Source organism: Leuresthes tenuis, unplaced genomic scaffold (assembly GCF_036924035.1).
Source record: "Leuresthes tenuis unplaced genomic scaffold, fLeuTen1.0.hap1 SCAF_3, whole genome shotgun sequence".
NCBI classification, from domain to species: domain Eukaryota; kingdom Metazoa; phylum Chordata; class Actinopteri; order Atheriniformes; family Atherinopsidae; genus Leuresthes; species Leuresthes tenuis.
Window position 1 is genome coordinate 19,532,358 of NW_027325357.1, and position 24,160 is coordinate 19,556,517.

Sequence of the window (24,160 nt, forward strand, 5' to 3'; positions counted from 1 at the left end):
TTTAGTGAGTTGAAATACAATCAAATGAAAACGAGCTTCTCTGTAGTACTCAGCATCGTAATTTTGCAATTCAAGCCTCTGGGCTTTGATCATGTGCAGCATTGGTATGACAGCTCGTCCATGTCTGAGCAGACATAGAGGCTGTTCCTTCACGCAGGAACAAACATCTGACTTGTGAATAATTCTGGTTCATATTTCAAATCAATATTTTCCAAACGCAGACATTTTCAGTGGGCGTAGCGGAGAAAGCTCACACAGATAACACTCAAGTGAACTTTGACTCTGCCGAAGGCTTCATAAGTTTGATTAGAGCTGTCCCTTGTGATTTTCACATCCAAATCTGTAATGTTAACATTTGTTGAAAATGGTTCTGCTGTGAAAAAGCAGAGCAGATAACCGGAGCTGGTACTCGACCAAAGAGGGAATGACAGATGAGGGTTGGAAACCAGTGGTCTCATGATCAGTAACTGAATAGGCTAGTTATACTTACTGCCACTAGAGTGAGCTAATCACTCTCCGTTATTCTCTGTGGGACAAGCTGGCATATTGAGAAGGCCAACTGATTGCATGAATTTGACTTTGACCAACAGAGCACATGATGTGTTTGCAAAAATTATGAGAGAAAGAAAAAAGCTAAAACACCCATTTTGAAGCAGTTTGAGGCTCTTGCACAACTTGACAAAACATTATTTGACTGGAGATTTTAAAGTATTTGCTGACTGTTAAAATTCATTCTTAATTTGTGATGTTTTGTTCAAAGATGCTCAGGTCTGATGTTCCGTGTTGTCTCCACTTAAGTTTTAAAAATGTACTTTTCGGTCTGTCTGGTGTCTGTGTATCACGAGAAGGGGAAACGTGTTTTAGAAAGCTCTGTTCAGACAGTCTTAGCATTGTCCTTTCGTGAAATCATTACAGATTAATGTTTGTGTCAGTAGATAGCCACTGTTGATGGATACTGACCTTTTGTCAACAGTGGTAGAGAGGAACAATGGTGCTTATGTTCTAATGGTAAACATATGAGATACTGTAAGTAAACACATCTTTTCATGCATGAGATTTTTTTAAGTCTCTCAATCAAAAATCCATAATAACCTTTAGACTTTTATTTTGCTTACATTTCGTTCATTGGAACAATACTCCACCTATACATAGATATTTCAAATAAGACGGACATTAAATTTAAAAAAAATTTAATTAGTAAATTGCAGACATGTGATTACATATAAAAGCATTTACTTTAACTTCAAGAGGCTTCATTTAGAATATTTCTGCAGATTTCTAAGAATCTGTCAACAATTTTCTGTCTTGTCTTAAAAAGCAAGATAATTAGACACTTAAATAATTTAAATTTGAAAAACTCTTTCTTTGTAAATAAATATCTCTTTGACAGTAAAGTAAAGTACAAGTTTAGCTACTTCATACTTCTATGATTTGAGTAGCAGATTATAATAGTAAAACTGAAATTGATATTAAGAATATTAACTAAATGATAATCAGATCTCAATTTAACTTAAAAGCGTCCTCTTTTGACGAGGTTACGTCAGAAGCCCTACGTATAACATCATGGCCATTTGACCATGTGACCAATAAGGGACATTTGTTGGCTCCTTTTTCTCATCCCGACGTAACACCGCCTCTTTTCGCATCCTGCATACACTTGTAACAAAAACTAGAATTGATTAGGGTTTAAACAGTGCTAAGGCATAATTCATTAAACATTTAATTCATTCAGCAACTCAAAAACTATATAGATAATGGTTTCCAGTGTGGATGTTTGTGAAAACGCGAGTTTAAAAAACATTTCGTGAAACCCACCTAAAAAAAATAACGGTGTGTCTTGAGCTAAAAATCGAACGCTCCCGGTACAACGCGGGAAACGCTGTTGTGTTGGTTCAGTGTTTGCCACTGAGGAGCAACCGCCGCGCTAACCCTCGTATTTACATATTACACGACCACCAGGGTCTTCAAATGACCATTTTATACGTTTTTCTTTGCAGCACTCGGACTTGATAGAGTTTATCCTCGACGGGAACTCCGTCCTCCGACCGTGTGGTGTCCAGACCGCATGAAGTTACCCGAAGCAGCGGTTACTGTATGTCGGTCCCCGCGTTGCTCGTTAACGTCTGCCCCTGTAGCCGCCGAGCAGTCATTAGCACCGACACAAAGACAGGAGTCTCGCTTAGTAGCTAACACACAAACGGTCCTGTTTTTGTGGGGAAACAATGGATACGTTTCAGAAGGTGGAGAAGATAGGCGAAGGGACGTATGGTGTGGTTTATAAAGCCAAGAACAAAGTGACCGGAGAAACTGTTGCTCTGAAGAAAATCAGGCTCGACACGTAAGTGAAGATGAGACGTTGTTGTTATCATTTCAGTACCATTAGCTAACGTCTGCGAGGCCAACAGCCACTTTCACCGTGCTTCAGATTTTGATGTTTCAGCCACTGCTTGGGCCCATCCAGATGTGACAGATTGCACCCATCGGCTAACTTCCTACAACCACACAAAGATAAATGAACTGATTTAGCTTTTACTCGTTGAACTCCACGTATAGCGTTTGAACACATAGACACATAGAAAAAAAGATCTAAACAACTGAGCCCGCAACATTTGTAAAATTTGATATGACCATCCATGTTGATGAAATGGAAAAGCGCCTCAAGTCTAAGAGACAGGAGTAAACTCAGTGTCTGGGTTGGTTGTTCATGCTTCTCAAAGCTTTCTTATGTAGGCCATTTAGGCCTCAACAGGTGGCGTCAGTGAGGGGTTATATCATTATGTTTCTTGACTTTTCACCACATGGAAAGCTGATTAATTTTTTCCTTGCTTATCACTTTATTGGATGTGCAGCCACTGATCAGTCAACTTCTATTCAAAGTGATGCATAAGAACCTGAAATAAGTAAAGGCTCGTGTTTTGCTGTGTCCGTTGCATCCAGGGAAACTGAAGGCGTACCAAGCACAGCCATCAGAGAAATTTCGCTTCTCAAAGAACTCAGTCATCCAAATATTGTCAAGTAAGTTCCTAGCATTACAATTTCAGAGTCTCTCTCTGCACGTAGTGTCGGGTTTTTAGCCAGCCTGTTTGTTATGTCTCAGGTTGCGGGACGTCATCCACACGGAGAACAAACTGTACCTTGTTTTTGAGTTCCTACATCAGGATCTGAAAAAGTTCATGGACTCCTCCTCAATCACTGGGATCCCGCTGCCTTTGGTGAAGGTAATCCTCTCTTCAAGTATCTTTTAAAGTCGTGCTTAGTTGGATGTTTGCGTTGACTCCTCCGGATGCATGTTTTTTGTGTTTGTAGAGTTATCTTTTCCAGTTGCTGCAAGGCCTGGCCTTCTGCCACTCTCACAGAGTTCTTCATCGAGACCTGAAGCCCCAGAACCTCCTCATCAATGCACAGGGTGAAATCAAACTGGCTGACTTTGGCTTGGCAAGGGCCTTTGGGGTGCCTGTCCGCACATACACACATGAGGTAAGGTGTGCAACGCAGCCTGTGTTTAAACATGTTAATTTGCTCTTTGAGCAGGGAATTTTTTTCTTTTTTGATTGTTTGATGGAGAAATTGTACTTTTGTCGTCACAAATTTGCTTCTGTGACATTCATCAGGTGGTGACACTTTGGTACCGAGCACCAGAGATTCTCCTGGGCTGCAAATACTACTCCACAGCTGTTGACATCTGGAGTCTGGGGTGCATCTTTGCTGAAATGGTAACGCTCTTGACCTTGTCTCTCATAATGGGAGGGGAAAAAAAGAAAGACAACCTCTGGACACGTAACCAGCATGTTCTGTACCTCCCTGTCCGCAGATCACCAGGAGGGCTTTATTTCCCGGTGACTCGGAGATCGATCAGTTGTTCAGAATCTTTCGCACCTTGGGCACACCCGATGAGACCGTCTGGCCTGGAGTCACATCGATGCCCGACTACAAACCATCTTTCCCCAAGTGGGCTCGGCAGGATTTATCCAAAGTGGTGCCTCCTCTTGACGAGGATGGAAGAGAGCTAATCGGAGTGAGAACATTTTGAATGATTTCATGAATTTGATTGTGTCGTGACCTTTTGTCAAACCGCTGCGTTGGCGGGCTTTCTCCGTTTAGTTGGAGAGATTTTACTGGAAATTTGGCTGAAAAAAAAACAAGAAAAACACACAGACAAGACTCTGTTGTTTTTTTTGTTTTGTTTGAAAGTCTTTTGTTGAGTTTTACTGCTGTGGCTGTTCTTTTTGTCACTTAAGGTGCATGAAAGAGTCCAACACAGACCTTGAAACTGAGTCAGACTTTATCAGTTTACAATGTGGATCTTCTTCACTGACTGTTTGTCATTTTGTTTTGTAGGAAATGCTGAATTATGATCCAAACAAAAGGCTTTCTGCCAAAAACGCACTTGTACATCGGTTCTTTCGGGACGTCACGATGCCGGTTCCTCATCTGAGACTCTGACCCGTGCAAAATGTCAGGCTGTTTAAACGCCAACAATGTCTAAAGCAATAAGATCCACCTTGCCTGGCTTCACGTCTGTGCCTGGAATGGACGGAGAAACTGGACACTACAGGATACGTTGGATTCTTCTGCCCTCGAGAAGTTTGATGTCCTCAAAATTTTGCTGTTATTTCAGCTACAAAGTTATAATAGTTCAAAGTGTTTAACTGTAATTTTTAAAATAATTATTTTGCATATTTACGTGCACCTGCTACGTTTGAACTAAGTGTTGTTTGTCATTCGGGATGTATTTCTCACCGAGTTAACGTCACTTTGACACATTGGCGCATGTTCTTAAATTTCTCGCTTTAAATGAAATGTTGGCTTTAGGGTCCCCGAATTCAAGTAGTCAGGTTAGAATAAAAGTACGATTAAACAAATTCGTGGGGTAGTGCAAATAACACGCAGCGTGCTTTGTAAGCCTGAGCAGCTTCTGAGGGGGGCGATGGCTCTCTGCGTGAGGAACGTTGTCGGCCGGTGCGAAAAGGACTTGAGATCACGACGATGTTCCTCCCGGCTGATTTTTTTTTTCAGTTTTATTCAACATTTGGGTCCCAATTATTTCGAGGGTGTTTTAAAACTGCACCTTTGTTTAAAACTGAGGTTCTGTGTCGTTTTACAGAATAGAATTGGTTGTGCATCGTTATACTAGATTTTATCCAAACTTAACAGTTTTTATAGATATTGTTTATATACAGCTGGAAAAAAATAAACTTGTTTAAATAACTGTTGCCGGTTGTATCAGTACGTCATAAGAAGTGTTTTTTTTTTTTTTTTTTGAAGGGTCAGCTGAGAGACATCAGCTGGAGATGGATGGGATGCTTAATGCAGTGGGAGTATTTCACTAGTTAAAACACGAGCTGGCAGACACATCAAAGATGTCACGATCACCAAGGTTGCTTTCTGATTTTAAGCTAATGCTGTAATTTGAACTTTGAAAGATTCTTATCTTTATGCCATGGAGAAGATAATGAGACAATGGTTCTGTGTAATTCAGTCTGATACGACTTTATGCAAAGAGCTGCTTTAAAATCTCATGCATTGAATTGGTGGCGATGTCCAAAGATGAGGTGATGGGCCCAATATCGAGAGACATAATAGAGTCAAACATCTAAGGCTTAGATTTAGGCATCGGAAGTGTAAAATGTGCCATTTCAGCAGCACTCAGCGATTGTTTATGGAAGTCAACACACAACAAATAAAAAAAAGCAACCAGGCTGTACTGATTATATGTTCATATGTAACTTTTCACAGCAGCAGACTTCAAGCTAAATTAGCCTTTATTGGACACGCCGTTGATGTCATAAACAAAAACAAATGGATCTCCTTCATGAAAAAGGGAGTTGAATAAAGGGAAGTGTGAGTTACCGTCCACTGAGTGAGCCAAAAATAAGAAACTTTACAATTTAACAGCAACTTGAACATGTTTGTATCTCATCACACTGTAACACAGACAAAGACACACGGGTGTAGGAACAGGTGTAGTTTGGCTGTTTATTTTTATAATGATTAATCAGAGGGAATAAATCACAGTGGGAAAAGCAAACAATAAGAAAAGGATACACTTGCATATAAATAATCACGTTATGCTAGATGTGTAATTTAAATAGTGGCGCTAATTGCTAAACTGAAGGTGTTTTTTAGTAAAATGCCACAGATAAGAGAAATATAACAGTGCTAGCCAGCTAGCGAGTTCTCGCACAAATACTGACGTCCCAGGGTGACTGCGGAGGTTGATCAAGCATTTTTATCTGACGTGGTGCAGTGCAGTTCTACATCTTTTTCCATTTCAGTAAAACTATTATGTGCTCTTAAAACCTAATCAGTGAAAGCAAAAAAGGGATCATGAGCATCAGGAGCTGTGATTGATGTACCGAACAGAGCCGTTAGAGATGGTTTTACAACATATTTAGACAGAAAAATGCAACGTGAAATGGACAGAAAAGAAAGCAGACTCCGAACAGCAAAGCTAGTCACATGTGACCTCACAGGTACAAATACAGTAAATCTATTCCAGTCCGCTCTCCAGCTGACACAGAAGTGAAGGCAAAGGTGGGGGGGCTGTAGTCTGCTTATGAAACAAGATATTTCCAGTCATCAGACACAGTTGTCACAAAGTGCCTCTCAACAGTTTTAGTTTTCAGTTTATTGATCGAGTTTGTGTGAGAGTACACTCGTACCCAACATATTTACAGTTCAGCACTTCCATTCATTTACTCACAATTAGCTCGTTTACTGCAAATCCCAAATTCTTCACTCAGACGTAGTCCACATTTTTATGTTCGTCATTTATGAAGTGATCATGTGTGACGTGAGAGATGTTTCTCACTGTGACAAACCAAGATTCTGTGAGCCATGTTGTAGTGTATCAGTTGTGTTCTGCATTACAATATCTCTTGATTTTTCTTAGTCTGAAACTATTACAATGGGTTCCAGCAATGAACTTGTTTGATTGCAGACCTGATGGTCACTGAATCACATAATTCAAGAAAAGATAAGAGAAGACACATCGAACGTCTGAAAGTGGAGATATTCGGCAGTTAGAAATAATCTGTAGATGAGACACTTAAACCTTTTAAACTATTGGATTGGTTAAGATTTATAGATTTATTCAGCTCAAATTTCCAGCTTCTTCTTCATCATAAGCTTATAAAGGATCTGGTAGCCGTCATCCCAGGCATACAGCAGCTGCTCCTGTGGATTGTACTTAAGACTGGAGTGAGATCCGTAGCGTTTGGGGAAGTAAACCAGAGGTGCGTCCTCACTGGTCACCATGTCATTCACATCAAACAAGCACTGTACTCGAGAGCGTCCGGGCTGCTTGGTGTTGTACACCACGTACAGAGTGCCACAGATGACGAAGGCCGCCTCTGCGTTCTCTATTGGACAGTTTGTGTCCCACATCTGCTCGATGTCCAGCGAGCTGGCGTCCATTTTAGCCAGAGAGATGTGCCTGTCGTTTTGCCGTGTGGCGTAAATAGCCCACAGGCCTTCCTCGTCCACAGCCAGGTCCATCGGTGTCTCAGGGGTCAGGCCGTACACAGGAACGTGGTCTTGCACTGGAAACACAGCACTGTCTGTCACAGAGTTATTTCTCATGTCATATTTAACCACCGTGATCTCCTCAGCCTGATTTATGTAATACACATGGTTGTTGTGGACCACATGTCCTGTTCCCCTCCAGGCAGTCGGCAGCTTTAGGCTTGTAGACAGAGACATGCCCTGCGAGCGGGTGAAGTCTTGCTGGGTAGCAAACTCGTTGATGGTGTCCTCAGCTGTCCCGTTAAAAACGTAGACCTTCCCAGAAGCCCTGCTGGTGTCTTTGGTCCACATGCCCTTTGACCCTCCAACTCTCTTCAGGATCTTCATTGCTTTTATACTTGAGATCATGTCGCTGCAGTCTGGAAATGAGAGAGGGGCAATGATTCATATGACTGCTGACAAACCTGCAACTATTTTATCTCACTTGTATGTATGTATAAAGTCAGTCACAAAAAGCCCATAAATGAGGATATTATGGGCCTTTTAAGTCCACTTTTTTAGGTAAAACTTACTGTTATTAGCATTTTCTGTTTCTGATAGAAAACCCAAAGAAATGTATAAAGCTGTTAATGGGCTGCATAGAAGTTCTTTAAGAAAATCAGATCCGACAGAAGGTGCAATGCTTGAAGAATATGACATGAAAGCCTGCACAGCAAAAACTGGATGAGGAAATGTTCACTTTTATAAAGACGAAAAGATCACATACATATGAGTCACAGAAGAAGAAAAAACATGTGAGAACCTGCAGAGCAAAGTGAACCGGTTTGTGAAATCTTTACCCGCACAGTAGAAATTTATTTAGTTACTTTTATTCGCTTACATTGATACAATGACAGCTCAAAACCTACAAGCCAGAATTTCTCATATTTATTCATCTTTTTATACTTGTGTCTGTTTTCCCACTGAAGCAACAAATGATTACATCATCTTGAATCTTGTGCTGCGACGACACACATCTGGTCTCAGATTTGGCTCAAATATTTATGGTGCCGGAACTAAATTGTCACTTTTCTCTGGTTTTATCTCTACATGTATAAGATGAATTGGCAGTTAATAAGAATGTGTCTAAAAGCAGCAAAACTAATGAAATCCTGGCAGCTGCTGCCTATTTTTTTGTTAATCTATCTGTTACTTTTGCATTGAGTGACATATTATTTTAATTTTCTTAAATCGGTCATACATACACTGTCCTCACAGCTGTATGTGCTCATAAGAATACGTGTTACACGTTACTTGTCTTACATGTTTACACATGAATCATTGTTTCAGTTTGTGATTAATGCAGAAACAACACCTTTCTCCCGTTTAAAACCCTTCTTGTAGAATTTGTACTGTTGCCTCACAACATGAAGCTTCTGCTTCTTCAACATGATTTTTATATAGAATTCCAAATTGGGTGTGTGAACAAGTGAGACGAGGATTAAACCACCAACTTTCCATGTTGTAGACAACATTTCTCTCTCCTGAGCAACAAAAAGTTCTTTTTAAGCACCTCGTATCTCACCTGTGAGTTTGAAATATTTGGCCTTCTGCTTCTCCTTCACCTGAGTCACCTGCTGCTCTATCAGCTTGTCGTCCACATCCACACATGGCTGAGCCCCGTTGTGTGTCTCCAGGTAGTCCAGTTCTCGCTCGACCCGGTCCACCCTCGTCCCCACGCCGTCCAGGTTCATCCTCAGTGCCTCTTTTTCTTTATCCAGATTCTCCAGCTGTGAAACCATCTGCTGCTTCAGCTCCCGCAGCTCTGAGGCATAGCGGGTTGACTGTTCCTGCCACAGAGAGATCCTGTCCTGTTTTTAATAAAGTTGGTTAGTCTGAGTCTGAACAAAACCCATAAATGAATCAGTGTAAAACACATACAAATGTGTCTTTTCATGTGGTCATTGTAAACCGATTTCTAGAAAGCAATCAAGACCATAATGATCTGTTTGATACAGGCTTGGGAAACACTCTGTAGCAGAAGGCCACAATAAAGAGGAAGCTCATCCTTCAAACAAGTGGGCTCAGTCCACACGTGGCAAGAATCCACGCTGCTCAAGTGTATCTCAGGAAAATGCCCCGAGCTCTCTCTGTTGGCGCTGCTTTACAGCAGAGCCTCACCTCGCTGTGGAGGACGGAAATGAGGAGGTTTCCTTTTCACAGGTGATCAGAAACTGTGCGGCTTCATCTTACAGAGCAAAGCAGAGACTGAAGGATGGGGCTGAGTTTTGTTTTGGGGTTTTAAGTATAAAACTCTCTGCTGAAGGGGGCTGGAGATATGATACAAAAGAGAGTAGCAGATGTTTAGTATTCAAGCCTCTAGTGCAGGAAGAACCAGAACAAGATTCCTTCATAACAATCCATTACTTGAATTTGTTCTGTATGTGTGAGATATAGCTGTAACAGTAAGTGAAATATAATCTGCCTTTCTCAAAAATTTGTTCTTACCCTGATAAGAAGTGGCAATCAAATCTGCAGTCAAAGTTCAGAGCTTTGTTTCTTACTTATAACCATGACAAAAAGCTCATGGTTGCATACATGTAAAAGATCTGTAAATTCCTGCATTTTCCCCGGGTTTTGACCACATCTGTATTCCATTGCCTTTGCCATGTCCCTCAAAGTTTCCTCTCAGGGGGACTCTGGAGCTCAGGGCTCGGCAGGAATACAAAGAGAGACTTACCTCAATAGCAAGCAGCCTCCTTTCCAAATAGTCAATAAGCGCTTGGTGCTGAGCAGATGCAAAGCAGGCCAGTGTGACCAAAACAACTAATTCTTTCATTTTGTGTCAACTCAGTCACTTTTAGGTCCTTTTAAAATCCTAATCGGAGTTGAGTGAAAGAGTGCGCAGCAGCAAGTAGATTCCCAGAGGTGGGCTGGAATGTTTTACCAAGCTCTCTGGGAGGAGCCAGAACCATCTGGTAGAGATGGAAGCACAAGATACTGTACCTCTTACTGTAATCCTACTTTAACCATTAAAGTTTAAAAGCAAGCACGAAGTTGGAGTCAGTGAGGTGCTGTAATCCTGTAGACGGGAAGGAGTCAGTGGGTGGTGATTAAAATGAAAAGGAAACCATTTTTTAACCTCTGCAACAACTCTTTTTATTAAAGGGTAGAATTTAACTATTATTTTAACACATTAAGATCAATGCTATTCTCTAAAACTTCAACCTGAAAATAGCTTTTATTTCAGTCTGTAAGAGTTCTGCATCTATATGGTCAAACTTTATAAATATGGCCATAGGTAGGAGGTAAGTAGGAACATTTTCTAAATACAGCAAATCTCTCTGTCATCACCAGGCCACAGAGATCTAAATGAAAAAAAAGAAAAAACTCAAGTAAAAGCAAACATTTTAAATGTATCCCTTAAATTACAGAGTAATGACACTAGTCACAGTCAGCGATTCAACTGAAACGTGGACATTTTAATCTGCATCTGAAATGTCTGTTGTGAAAGAAACGAAAAACAAGAAATGATCCATCTACCGTACTTCATTTATAGTAGCAGGCTACCTTTTCAGTGAATAGGTCACGATTAGATAGCATCAGCTGGGTTTTTCATAACAAAAACAGCCAGAATGAGAAAGGGATTTCAAACAACTCATAAACTCATGTAAGCCGTCCTTCCCCCTTTTGGCTTGTTCGTAGGAGGAAATTGTAAATTGAAAAATAATCAAATTTAGGCCATGACATCAGCTGGCTGCTGAACAAATCAAAAGGGTGTCTTTCGTTGTAGCAAAGAAGAATTTGCCCTTTGTGGACCATCCCTGTACCACAGATCAGCAAATAATCATCTTCCTAAAGAAACATAAAGAGGTTCTGCACTAAAATCATTGAAAATGTGAAAGATCTGAAGGACTGTGGTTATTCATTCCCTGTCAGTTACATTACCAAACCTCCATTTCCAAACTAAAATGTTAATCTTAACATGTGAACTACCTTTACATTACCTGCATTATGATTCAAAGCTGCTTAAATACAAGTAACCTGAGATAAATGAAGTTATATTACAGGTGCTCCTGTTGTGTTTTCCAGCTGTGTCTCTTGTGGTGGTGATAGCATAACACAAACAGTAGTTAGAGGACAGAATTAAAGGGAAAAAGGGAGGAAACAGAATTAGAACAGTCTTGAGTTTCCCCTGTAATCATATGTCCACTTTGCTAAACAAAAACTGGATCAACGCACTGAACATCTTTCTCAGAAGTTTTTTTTCCAGTGTTTTTACAGATGGCTTTAAAACTAACAGTATAGGGTATGTATACTGTGGTTTTCGAGGTTTCTGTGCTCATGCTAGAAAGATTACAACATTATTACAGCATTATTACATGGTTGTCTTTTACTTGGCTATTTTAACCTCATTACATAATTTCCAGTAAGACATGTGGAAAAAGATGTCGTTTTTTCTTTTTTTTTTACTCTGTCAGACCGTGACGATGTGAAGATAGTTTTCATGTTGGAGTAGTGAAGCTTCCCTCATGAAACCAAACACCCACCACACCCCGTATGCCTGTAGTGGTAAATGAATTTTGCAAACCAAAACAGCATGCTTTTCATTCTTTATGAGCGACAATAGAGCTGCTTTGCATGTTCATATTAGCAGAACCTCATCACCTCATTACTATGTGCAAACACGAATGGTGTAATGGTGCTATTTTCATTTTTGATTGCATGGTGGCTTTTCTTCTTGTATCAACCATACGTGAACAGGTGACATCAGTCCTCCATTATTTGGTGCACCCCTCGAAATCCCAGATCTTCAAGAAATATGAATTAACCAATAGAAGAGCCAGCTATAAACGTTAGATGATATGTTTTAATGTTAGTCTAAAAACTATATTTGCATTAATTTTTTTAAGTTTTCAGACTGTCAGTTTTTTTTAACATTTGATCATGTTTTAGACCTGTCTGTGTTGGATTCACTTATTCTTTTTCAAGAATACTTAGCCAAAATGTACACAAGCTTTGAAATCGCTCAGTGTGGCTAAGTAGCTCAGTTTTAATCAGATTATCTAATTTGACTTCTGGTTCAAACTCCCCGCAGTATAGGGAGGAATATCTTCTGTCTGACCATCTTACCAAAAAGGCCTGATCTGTGGAGTTGTGAACTGATGGTCATCCTTCTTTAAGGTGCCGACATCTCCACTGAGGGGCTCTGGAGCTCCCTTATAGTAACAACAAGCTAGGAGTAGCGAGCTCAGTGAAGTCTGTTGGTGGTTCCAAGCAAGCCTCCATCCTTCTGAAAAAGATGGAGGCAGCTGTGCTTTTGGTCACTTTAAATGATGCAGGAACTTTCTTGTGTCCTTCCCCAGATCTGTGCCTCGACACAGTTTTGTCTTGTGGATCTACTCACCGTCTTGTAAACCTGATGGAATGGTTTTCGTACACCACAAGCTCATTTCTAATGAATTCAAGATGGACTCAAGTAGGATGAGAAAAGGAATTGTGTTTGCTTTGTCATTGTGGAGAATTAGAAAAGAATGGAGGTGGTACTTTTAAAGACTTAATATCCTTTTACCAACAGCAGCTTATTGTGCACGGTTGATAGTCAACTATATAAGACAATCTGAGTTGTACGACTAAACTTTTGTTGCTGTTCAACATTTCAACAAATAAAGGACCTTTAAAGGATATGATTATTCCAACTCATGGGATGAGGTCATTTTCCCTTCCTCTTGGTTCAGGTTTGTTTGTGTAAGGATGTGCTTATTTGAATAGGATTTTTTTTCTAAAATGTCTAATATATACATACATAAAAGGGTGTGTAGGTAACATCATTATAATGACTCTAATTACTTTGAAATATACATTTTTGATGTGTCCAATTCTTGTTTTAGTGCTAAAATTGCAGTGTAGTGTGTGCATTCACATGAAAATCATAAACCCTTTGATCCTCAGGTTTTTGCCGTGAAATAACCTCTCATGGCCTTAAAATCGTTTGTATATGATTCTACACCTTTTTCCTCATTCATTCATAGAGAACATTAACTGGACATTATGCATCAGTTTCTTTAGACTCTGGGGCTGTCTTTGGGAAGCACAGACAGGATACTGTTTCCATGACACAACTGTACAGTGTTTAAAATCATTTTGAAGTCCATATCTAGTCCACATGGCTAAATGGTAAACATCTGTCAACTGCAAGTAGAAAAACACAACAACAGAAAAACATGTTTCCAATGAGATTAAAGATTAAAACATATGTTTCTTGAAAGTATAGTGACTCATAAAATGCACTGCATGCGGTTCTACAAAACAAGCAAATTACTGAATCTATTTGGAATCGAAAAATGGGTAAAAAGAAAGGGGATAATTTTATGGGAGAGTAAATTTGGGCACAGTATTGGCCTGTTAATGAGCAGATCTTTCAGTTAAGCGATTAAACTACACCCAGAATTGTCCGTCTTCTCTCTCCTTTTCCCTTTTCAAACTCTTCCCTTCTTCACCAGATCTCTAGTCAAACAAAACAAAAACTAACCATGAAGGGTAAAATGGCAGTGGGCAGCTGTATAGATAGAGAAATACTCACAAGATTTTATTCCCATCCTAACATGCAGCACACAGAGTCATGCCACCACATTCTCAATAGATTTGCTAATCTGATTCCGCCCTCATATCGGAGACTACTGTCCAGTTCCTCTGGTCCCTCTGCTGGTTGGAGCGGCCACTAGCCTCTGGGTAACATCACCTCACAGCTTGTGCTAGCTTCTTATGTCTACGTCTACAACACATGCAAAATAGATGAGCAGTCTCATCCTGCAAATCGTCCCGATTGTTTCCTCTAATCTCCTACACAGAACATATGGGCTGTTGACTTTGCATTTCTCCAACATTAGGTGGTTTCCCCTCAGATTCAGAGCAGAATGGCCCATCTAAAGCACACATGGCTGACTTTGCTCACATTATGTGTTGCAACATTTAAAAAATATATGGTTTTAAAAGTTTTAATGCTTCATTTTTAATGATTAGGGACTTCAACATTATAATACAAAATGTCTGCCTGACATTTATAACTTGATCTCTTGCAGGAATTTTCATCCCCTGATAACAGAGCGGCCAGTGTATCTCAAAGATTAAAGTTGTGAAATGACACAGAAGCCTGAATAGGAGCATGAATGAACCCTTTTTGTGTTTTACTTAAGTGGGATTTTGAATACAAGACTTTTACTTGTAGCTGAGTGTTTTTCCCTGTGCTACTGCTATTCTTACATGAGTCTGTTTTACTCATCATTTTCCACTTCCCTTTCAGGACTTGGCACCGGCATTACTCATTTTATGTGTCTCTGAATTTGTTTATGTTGGTTTATTCAGGCAAACACTCTGAAAGGGTCTGTAGCTGCTTGGATGCCTACAAAGATACAACCAGACCCTGACATTTCTCTTAGTGTATATGCATGTAGTAATAGATAACAGTCATTGCATTTGTCAAACCCAAAGTAAAAATTTAGAGTCTTTAATACTACCTCCATGGCTACTAATAGTAGATGTTATGATTATGAGCAGCCATAACAAATACGAAGCTTATTACCATGTATTTTGCTTAAAAAAAGTATATCAATTCATAGCTGTGATTATCCGCATATGTCAGGTGTAAATGAGGCTGTAAAGGAAAAGGTTGGCAAATAGTTGTGATGGAGATGATCTGCGTTACCGTGTGCCTATTTGACTATGAGTCAATGCTTATTTTCCAGCACATTTGCCTACAGCATCTCAACTCTTCCTCCGTGATTGGGCAGAGCACCGTGAGAGGTCCTGAAAATGCAAATGCAGGCAAATTTTTCAGGAGCACTGTCAGCATGAGAACTGAGGGTCTCTTGTTATCAGATGGGAAATCAGCTGTTGGATGAGCTTACAGGAACCTCCTCGTAGAAGAATATCTGGTATGTATAGTTTTCTAATATAGAAATGAATAGACTTGAGTGTAGTTAATGGATACACTGGAGATGAGAACCTTTTATATTATGGATCTTTGCTGAATTATTTATAATGCACTAAAAAAGAAAGGTTGGCTTCAAATACTTTAGAATTTCCTCTTCCAGAAAAGAGTCATCCGAACAGTGCCAGTGAGACTGATAGCATCTGAGCGTCATGGAGTACACATTTAGAGCAGTAACTCAAAATCCCGGGACTATAATCTGGAGAATTGAGGTAATATGATTATAACTGTTGAATTAATGACTGTGCTTCAAACTGTATGATTTCATTTTCTTCTTTTGAGATGTAAATTTGGTTTCTGCTGTCTGTGCAACAGAAAATGGAGCTGGTTCAAGTTCCTGAGAAATCTTATGGAAACTTTTATGAGGGTGACTGCTATTTACTCCTGTCTGTAAGTCTGGGAGCATGAATCATTGCAGTTTGCCAGGAATGCTTGTTGTTTAATGCTGCTGTCTTTTAAGATTTTGCATTGTGCAATTTTTAAAAAAATCACTAAAAGCTTTTGGTCTTTTAAGTTAAGATATGATTGATCTCTATACATTTCCCTTGACACAGTTTTTCCACTTTTGAATTTCTCCAGACACATAAGGTGAAGAGCTCTTTGTCTTATGATATCCATTACTGGATTGGCTCGCAGTCCTCTCAGGATGAACAGGGCGCAGCAGCTGTTTATACCATACAGCTGGATGAGTTTTTAGGCTCCACTCCAGTACAGCACCGGGAGGTTCAGCATCATGAGTCTGATACTTTCAAGGGCTACTTCAAACAGGGGATTATGTGAGTGAAAGATTCTGGTAGTACAGTCCTTTAATAAAATGCAAATCCTAAAGATAATACTCCTGTTTTGTTCAGCTATAAGAAAGGTGGAGTTGCAACAGGCATGAGGCACATTGAAACCAACACACATGATATTCAGAGACTCCTTCATGTGAAAGGAAAGAGAAGAGTGATTGCCAAGGAGGTGAGTCGTGTTTCCCAGTGGTTTATACCATTATGGGATGGAGGACGTCATGGAGAAAGAGTGCTTTAAGTTTTCCTGTGTTTCAGGTGGAGATGAGCTGGCGGAGCTTCAACCTTGGAGATGTGTTTCTGTTGGACATTGGCAAAACCATCGTTCAGTGGAATGGGCCCAAGAGCAACAGGCAGGAAAGACTGAAAGTAAGATTTTGGAACTGTGTGGAGGTCTACGTCAACTGCTGGGCGCAGAATTAATATGGAAAAATGCTGTATAGTAAACTAGAAAAAACAACAGATGACATGAAGTTGCTAGTTTAGTTAGTGTGATTTCAGTAAGCTCGCTTTACCATTGTGCCTTGTGCCCTTTACTGCAGTAACCAGTGCCTGCTTACTGGTCCATTTATTGCTAATAACTCAAATGTAAAGCAGCATTATTTTAATCCTCCATTCTCCACAAGTACTGTCAGCATCAGTCCTGTATGGGAAGTCATGGGCGTGCAAAATTGAAGCTAATTTCTATGATATACAGTGACTGTTGCATTAAGGACTGCATGTTAGATTTTTGATAGTAAGAGTCTAGATAATCATATGATATGTCCAAGCCATGCTGCAGGTTATTCAGTCATGTTTAGCTGTTAAAAAGGTTTATTTCATCAAGCATGTTTCATAAATGGGATTTCTAACAAGATAACTCTGAAAAGGTGTGTGCTTGTACAAATGTTGATAAAATATCCAGAATCTACGTAAAGACTCAGTAAATCTGTTTAATTCGAAGAAATGCTCAAATAATTAACAGTCAACTCTCTAAAGTATTCATCTGTCAATTGATCATGAGCTCATGCCATGAACTGCGCCTCAGAGCTGTCTTTCAGACCAACCTTTTCTACCCACTGATAGAGCTTCTTATTATCAGCTGCTTCTCAGTGGTTCATGTATGCTTTCTTGTCTTTTTTTTGCCCATGTAATTATACCAGCGGGGAATCTGATAACTGGTAGGATATACATTTTGATGGCTTATGCTCTATCCTTCCCATTCAGCTGACATGATTGTTATTGACTTCCTTGTGGCCTTCTGGTCCAAATTTGACTATGGGACGCCAAGATATCTATAGCTGTATTGAATATCTGCTATATCTCTTTATTGTACCAAAAGGTTTTTATTGTATTTGCATTAAAATGACTTCAGTGTTTTTAAAAAAAAGTAGCTGTGTGTGAGCATGTAGCTGTATGTGATGAAATAGAGTAATATGAACCATATTATGAGTGCTTCAAAGTTGTACTGAAGCACAGTACTTGAGTAAATGTAATTGGTTATCTTTCTGCTTGTATAAACTTACTGAGAAAGGTAAAGCTAGCTAAGCAAGAACTACTTATCATGGGACAGCCATGGCACAGCCACAACACTTAAGATTTGAATAGAAATAAGCAGTAAATCTTCACTTCAACCTCTCAGGGCATGTTGCTGGCCAAAGACATCCGAGACAGAGAAAGAGGAGGCCGGGCAGAGGTCAGAGTGGTCGAGGGTGATGCAGAGAGCAACTCTCCACAGAACATGGAGATCCTGAACGGCATTCTTGGAAAAAGAACATGTGAATTGCAAGAGGGGCGCCCTGATGAAACTGCTGACCAGGAACAGAAGTCAAAACTCACACTTTACTGGTGAGCTGCTTTTACAATGATGTAAAATGTGGGTAAGAATTTGTGCTTATTCAATGATTGCTTATTCTTTTGTGCCTTTGATTTCAGTGTGTCAAATGCTAATGGTCAAATGAAGGTAACAGAGGTTGCAACGCGACCACTGGTTCAGGATCTGCTCAACCATGAGGTAAGTTAGTGCAATAGGGAACTAACAGGGAATACTACATATTCTACGTGTAGCCACTTCTAGAAGGATACCATTAATTCTGCAAAGCTCTATTAGGATAAAAACTTCCGCAAGGAACTCAAAATATTTCATAAAGCAAGAAATGAATTAATGTACACTGATCACATCACATAATTGTCATGTTAGGACTGCTACTTCCTGGACCAAGGAGGGACGAAGGTCTTCGTATGGAAAGGGAAAAAATCCAACAAAGCGGAAAGACAGGCTGCCATGGCCAGAGCTGTGGTGAGTGACACTACATCGATTGCTTATGCTTCATTGATTTGGCATTTCATTTTCGGTTTGGCATTTGTTTGGCTATTACAGGACTTCATCAAAGCGAAAAATTACCCATTCACTACAAATGTGGAGACAGTGAATGATGGGGCAGAGTCGGCTCTCTTCAAGCAGCTCTTCCAAAGGTGGACTGTGAGAGACCAGACTCAAGGCCTGGGAAAAGTGAACACAAGGGGGAAAATTGGCACGTGCAAACTCACACAACAAAAGAGATTTTCAATTTAAAAGAAAAACAAAACACTAATAACTGACTTCAATTCAAGATGTGTGATTTTGCTTTCACAACCTTATTTGTTTTAGCTCACATCACACAAGAGAAATTTGATGCCTCTATGATGCACGCAATGCCAGAGGTTGCCGCTCAGGAGAGGATGGTGGACAATGGCACAGGTCAAGTGGAGGTACAGTATTTGCAACAATGCACGCTCACTCTGAAAACTGACGTCTTTGATACTGACAGTATGGCAGTCACATGGTCAATGCAGAATTTTGGTCATGAGGATTAATCTTTCATTTGGATGCAATCCGTTTAGAATTTTGCTTTATCAGTTTGCTGATATACTGTAAATATATAAGCTAGTTAACAAGTGAAACATCAACATTTTACATTGAAACTGACTCAAAGCATTGCTAAGCATATATTGAGCTGAGGAAAACACAAACAGCAAGCCTGGACACACCTTAAAAATGAAATTCTGTTCATAATATTCATTGTTCGTAGCATTGTAATCATATTTGGAGGAGTTAAGGCTTCAAGCTGTTGTCTGACCATATTTCTCAGCTAATAGCTCACAGGTGTGAAAGGACTGTGCATTTATTTGTTTCAAAGGTTACTTTCCTAAAATTGAATTTTCACGAAACAGGCTGTATGGATATCACTGGGTTGCAGCCATACTTGCAACCATTCAGCCACTGGCAGTTCAAAGTTAATTTACTTTTGATGTACCCAGATATGGAGAATTGAGAATCTGGAGCTTGTCCCTGTGGAGCCTGAATGGCATGGATACTTCTACGGAGGAGACTGTTACCTGATCCTCTACACTTACCTGGTCAACAGCAAGAAGTGTTATCTGCTCTACATTTGGCAGGTGAGGACACAACCGTTGTATGTTATAATCACAGACTGAAAACATTACATTTCTACAAAGCTGTCATTTCATGGTACTTTAAGAAATTCAACTACCTCTGCTCTTATTGTTTCAGGGGCGTCGTGCCACTCAGGATGAACTGGCAGCCTCAGCGTTTCAGGCTGTGGACTTGGATCAGAAGTACAACGATGAACCGGTTCAAGTGAGAGTAACAATGGGCAAGGAACCGAGACACTTCATGGCAGTTTTCAAGGGCAAAATGGTCATCTTTGACGTAAGACCCTTGAAAGCATTTACAATAATCTACCCAAAATCATAAATGAGCTATATGAGGCCTGCTTATGCGCCAACATATTTCTCTCTTGTCTGTTAGGGGGGCACATCAAGAAAAGGGTCCTGTGACCCTGAACCTCCAGTAAGATTGTTCCAGGTTCATGGTTCTGACTCATCCAACACAAAAACCATCGAGGTTCCGGCCTTGGCCAGCTCTCTGAACTCCAATGATGTGTTTTTACTAAAGAGCCAATCAGGAATTTATCTGTGGTGTGGAAAGGTAAAACAGACAATATAAACTTGTAACAGTGAAACTGAGAATCCATCATCCTGTTGATAGCATGTTTGACAGTATATTCTGCGTTTTATGTTCACATCTACCTGAGATTAATGGTGGAAAATACAGATACAGCCTTTTATGTTACAAAAGTAACACCCTGATATTTTCGTGCATTCATTTTGTGTAGAACTAAGTTCTAAGTCTCTTACAAGCATGGCCCATTAACCAGATTACAATGACTAATTCAGACTTACAGTGTGCAGCCAGGCATTCAAGTGCTTTAAAGTACATATATCATTCTCATTTAAGGTTTATCGTTTTATGTAGAATGTTTACCAAAACGGGTTGACATTCGTCAGTGTTAAAGAAACCATTTTTTTCACGTGGTGAACATTTCTGCTGCATCATTTGTAATGTTGTGTCTATTTTAGCCTGTGTCTCCTTAAAGGCCCCCATCTTAAAGGCCCAATCTGCTCTGACTGTGCGTGAGAGTGAGAGGCAGATGCTCATTCTTTGTTAGCGGTGTGCCAAACTAGCCACCAGGCAGGAATTCTGTCAATATATAACACAGAGATACGGATGAGTAACTAACAAAACAAATCAATTGGTCAATTTATGATCTTTGCCTGACATTAGATTATATCATCTGCTCTGAAAATACCTCAGTTATCCTCATGCCTCAGTTATCCTCCCCAACAGTCATGAGAGTGACCTTGAAAGATTAACATCTCACCTTACATCTAATGAATCTGACGCTCTGTGATAATGGGTCATCTTAACCTGTTATCTCAGGAAAACAACTGAGATGACAAAATAATCAACTTGTACATTTAATTGCACTTTTTGCTGTTTGCAGCCTCTGTGAAAATCAGCTGGAATATAAAAGCAAACCATCTCCTTCAATCTTCAATTTTCTACACGTTGTAGTCTTGATTGTTCCTTCATTCATATTTGTTTGATAAATAAAATGAAAACACAAATCTGAACACGAGCTAAAGAAAGCAGAAACAACAATCTCAAATGTAAGAGAAGAATCAAACAGGACATCCAGATTTATACCCAAGTGTTGGGATTCTTAGAGAAAGAGACAGTAGAGAACTGTTCTCACAGATGCTCTTGTGGCAGGAGAGAAGCAAATCATACAGTTAGCTTTAATGGAGGAAAATCAAGAAGTGTAGAGCCTACTACAGCGTCAGGATGATGCTCAGTAATTTCATATGGGTTGAATGCTGAGGTGTCCACTTCCTTTGGCCAGATAATGTACTAATCCAAAGTACTAGTACAAAAAAAATTGTCTCCAAGCTGTCTGGGAGCAACAGGCAGTTTGGAGTTTTATTGTTTGAAACTCAGACCAGGTTTTCTAACCCAGCAAGCAAATCTGGGCCTTCAGAAGGCCTTGATCCACATCAGATTTGATTGAATTGGATCAAAGTGTCAAACTGTATGTGGATACCTGAACCTTTTGTTAATAGGGGTCGAGTGGAGATGAGAGAGCCATGGCTAAGGAGGTGAGCTCTGTGATTATAAATGGCTCACAGAGAGGCTGCGAAGAGATTGTGGCAGAGGGTCAAGAGCCCATTGAATTCTGGGAGTCGCTTGGAGGGAAAGCTCCCTATGCAAGTGACAAAAGGTAAAGGATTAGTGTTGATAAGTTTCAGGTGAATTACAGTTTTATTAGTAGAGGAAACACATTTGTCACCACTATTGTCCAAGTTAAGTGTTGTTGTTGTTGTTGTCCGCAGACTACAGCAGGTGGTTTTGGACCATGAGCCACGCCTGTTTGAATGCTCCAATAAGACGGGCCGTTTCATTGTGACTGAGGTGACTCAGTTCACTCAGGACGACCTCAACGAGGATGACGTCATGCTACTGGACACATGGGACCAGGTAGGACATTCCAAACAAAACTGGCCGCGTTATTTTGGTGTCACTTTGGTCACCTTTCGTTTTTTTCTCATTCTTGGGCGTTAGGTGCTTCTGTGGATTGGTAAAGAGGCCAATGAGGTGGAGCGCAAAGAAGCAGTGGTCACAAGCCAGGAATACCTGCGCACCCACCCGGGTAACAGAGATCCAGACACCCCCATCGTCTTGATAAAGCAGGGGTTCGAGCCGCCCACCTTCACTGGCTGGTTTACAGCTTGGGATCCCTCCAAATGGAGTGTGAGTTTTAGATTTCTGAAATGTGTATTTAGAGTTATCATTTATGTCAACAAAATAAAAACCAAAGTGGAAAACGTTTCCTTCTTTCAGGGAGGAAAGAGCTACGAAGAGCTGAAAAAGGAGTTGGGAGATGTAGCATCACCTGTTATCGTGGAGGTTGTATGTTAAGTCTAATTTTTGATTTTAAAAAAATTTGCTTTTTATTTAAGTGTAGTTTAGGTTTTGGCTTTAGGGTTTGTTCTTTTGACCATACAGACTCAGAAACACATAAATAAAAAGATAAATGTATAAATATTTATTTCTATATCTAATTATGTATTTCTGCATATATCTATTTTAATTCTGGCAGTTTTATTCCTCCTTCCTCCTTAATAATTCTCTAGGAGCAGAGCTGCGTTGAGAGCGAAAAAACCTATGAGCCTTTTCCACCTGACGTCTTGGTCAACAAGCTTGCTGGAGAATTGCCTGAAGGTGTAGACCCCACCCAGAAAGAGGTGTGTAATCATGTGTGTTGGCGTTATTTTTCTCTATACTCATAAGTTTTTGTGGAAACAACCAGTTGGTTCCACATGATTACAGGGATTTCAAGGGTCAGCATTTGGTTTTATGGAGTATAATTGTTTAAGTTTGGTGTTGGCCCCCACACGCTGCTGGAATAGCTTTTGTGTTCCCTAACACTGCTTTTTACATGGCTGTGGAACAACCACTGCAGTTATGAATCATCACCAGATCTCAAAGCTCTGATTACTGAGAAAGCCACAGAATGAGAATCACATCATATTCCTAGTCAAACCTTACGGTGACCTCTCATGCCACGTGCACGAGGTTTGGGAAGAGATTGAATAATGTGATACCATAAAGGTGATCGTTAGGAACAGTTTTGTCTTGATTTGCAGTGACTCAGCCTAACAGCAGATCCGAGCAATGCCAGAAAAATGCCTCCCACAGTTTAACGGAGCCACCAGATCTTCCCCCTGTAGTAGTAAAAAGGTTCAGGTTTTTCTTTCAACTTCTCACACGCTTGTATCTTATGTGTGAGAAAGGAAAAAAACAAAACAAATAAGTCAAGTCAAGGCTGATGGAAGACAAGAAGTTCGAAAATAAATTCCGTTATAGAGCTGAATATACCCAGTAAAAGCGATAATCTGGGGAAAAAAACCTCAAACAAGCATTTACCTCCTTGTTGTTGTTGCCTTAAACCAGACAGAGGCTGTTATTAGTTTGATTAAGTTTTATTCCATCCAGCTGTGAGGCATGCTCCCTCACTAAACTGGCATCCTGCTTTTCAGAAACACCTCTCTGACAACGACTTCCTCGACGTATTCGGGATCATCAAAGACGACTTTGTGAAGCTGCCGCAGTGGAAGCAACTTAAGATAAAGAAAGAAAAGGGGATGTTCTGATGATCTGAACAGCATTTAAAATGAAAGTCGTTAGTTGGACTCTTTGTGTCATCTAATCTGATTTTCCACCTACATCTAGTCGTGTGATTAGATACAAATTGCTTTGTGATTAACAACTAATAAGTCATGAAGAGCTCATGTGAAATGATTCAAACAAAAAGTACAATATGTGTGTGTGGTGCAGAAACAAAGACGTTATTCTGAATTCATCCCAAACACCAGGCCAAGCGTAAGGAGGCTCCCTTTAAAAAGAGGTCTACTCTGCCATCTGTTGGACAGACAATGCTACCACATGTTTTATTTCAGATTCTGACCATATCTTCACATTGTGCTCCAGCAAACCTGCTTACTCCTTCCTTTCAGTTCTGAATGTTGAGCATCAAATAAAGCTGTTTGTGACGTCACT

At 40.0% G+C, this 24,160-nt stretch overlaps 3 protein-coding genes across 4 annotated transcripts; 2 read left to right on the forward strand and 1 right to left on the reverse strand.

Moving 5' to 3' along the window:
* Positions 1 to 1,876: 1,876 nt before the first annotated feature.
* On the forward strand, positions 1,877 to 5,213 carry cdk2 (cyclin dependent kinase 2). Its single transcript, XM_072382382.1, has 7 exons — positions 1,877 to 2,338; positions 2,938 to 3,015; positions 3,098 to 3,218; positions 3,307 to 3,477; positions 3,612 to 3,713; positions 3,812 to 4,015; positions 4,339 to 5,213. Exons 1-7 carry the CDS (start codon positions 2,223 to 2,225, stop codon positions 4,441 to 4,443), a joined length of 897 nt encoding a protein of 298 aa, XP_072238483.1. The 5' UTR covers positions 1,877 to 2,222; the 3' UTR covers positions 4,444 to 5,213.
* Positions 5,214 to 5,962: 749 nt separating this feature from the next.
* Positions 5,963 to 10,392, reverse strand: olfml3b (olfactomedin-like 3b). The gene is made up of 3 exons (XM_072382383.1): positions 10,184 to 10,392; positions 9,029 to 9,314; positions 5,963 to 7,883 (listed from the first exon to the last, which is right to left on the reverse strand). The coding sequence occupies exons 1-3, from the start codon at positions 10,280 to 10,282 to the stop codon at positions 7,099 to 7,101; spliced, it is 1,170 nt and encodes a 389-aa protein (XP_072238484.1). The 5' UTR covers positions 10,283 to 10,392; the 3' UTR covers positions 5,963 to 7,098.
* A 4,921-nt stretch (positions 10,393 to 15,313) lies between these two features.
* Positions 15,314 to 24,158, forward strand: avil (advillin). Of its 2 annotated transcripts, none has more exons than XM_072382384.1 (20): positions 15,314 to 15,377; positions 15,537 to 15,645; positions 15,749 to 15,823; positions 16,013 to 16,209; positions 16,285 to 16,393; positions 16,480 to 16,590; positions 17,843 to 18,048; positions 18,136 to 18,214; positions 18,401 to 18,499; positions 18,581 to 18,734; positions 18,851 to 18,951; positions 19,501 to 19,638; positions 19,754 to 19,912; positions 20,012 to 20,191; positions 21,664 to 21,821; positions 21,934 to 22,078; positions 22,163 to 22,351; positions 22,442 to 22,510; positions 22,735 to 22,845; positions 23,641 to 24,158. In XM_072382384.1, the coding sequence occupies exons 2-20, from the start codon at positions 15,586 to 15,588 to the stop codon at positions 23,752 to 23,754; spliced, it is 2,454 nt and encodes an 817-aa protein (XP_072238485.1). In that variant the 5' UTR covers positions 15,314 to 15,377; positions 15,537 to 15,585; the 3' UTR covers positions 23,755 to 24,158. The 2 variants fall into 2 exon arrangements, with proteins under 2 accessions (XP_072238485.1, XP_072238486.1); XM_072382385.1 differs by having other exon boundaries at positions 22,442 to 22,507.
* The last annotated feature ends 2 nt before the right edge of the window (positions 24,159 to 24,160 follow it).

Excerpts from the sequence above, each read along its gene's own strand:
- avil (XM_072382384.1), top strand. The coding sequence starts at position 15,586 with ATGGAGTACACATTTAGAGCAGTAACTCAAAATCCCGGGACTATAATC. Across the intron at positions 18,049-18,135 it reads TCAAAACTCACACTTTACTG|TGTGTCAAATGCTAATGGTC; the intron begins GTGAGCTGCTTT and ends CTTTGATTTCAG. Across the intron at positions 19,639-19,753 it reads ATCTGCTCTACATTTGGCAG|GGGCGTCGTGCCACTCAGGA; the intron begins GTGAGGACACAA and ends TTATTGTTTCAG.
- cdk2 (XM_072382382.1), top strand. The coding sequence starts at position 2,223 with ATGGATACGTTTCAGAAGGTGGAGAAGATAGGCGAAGGGACGTATGGT. Across the intron at positions 3,016-3,097 it reads AGTCATCCAAATATTGTCAA|GTTGCGGGACGTCATCCACA; the intron begins GTAAGTTCCTAG and ends GTTATGTCTCAG. Across the intron at positions 3,714-3,811 it reads GGTGCATCTTTGCTGAAATG|ATCACCAGGAGGGCTTTATT; the intron begins GTAACGCTCTTG and ends CCCTGTCCGCAG.
- olfml3b (XM_072382383.1), bottom strand. The coding sequence starts at position 10,282 with ATGAAAGAATTAGTTGTTTTGGTCACACTGGCCTGCTTTGCATCTGCT. Across the intron at positions 9,315-10,183 it reads GGAGGCTGCTTGCTATTGAG|GACAGGATCTCTCTGTGGCA; the intron begins GTAAGTCTCTCT and ends TATTAAAAACAG. Across the intron at positions 7,884-9,028 it reads CAAATATTTCAAACTCACAG|ACTGCAGCGACATGATCTCA; the intron begins GTGAGATACGAG and ends TCTCATTTCCAG.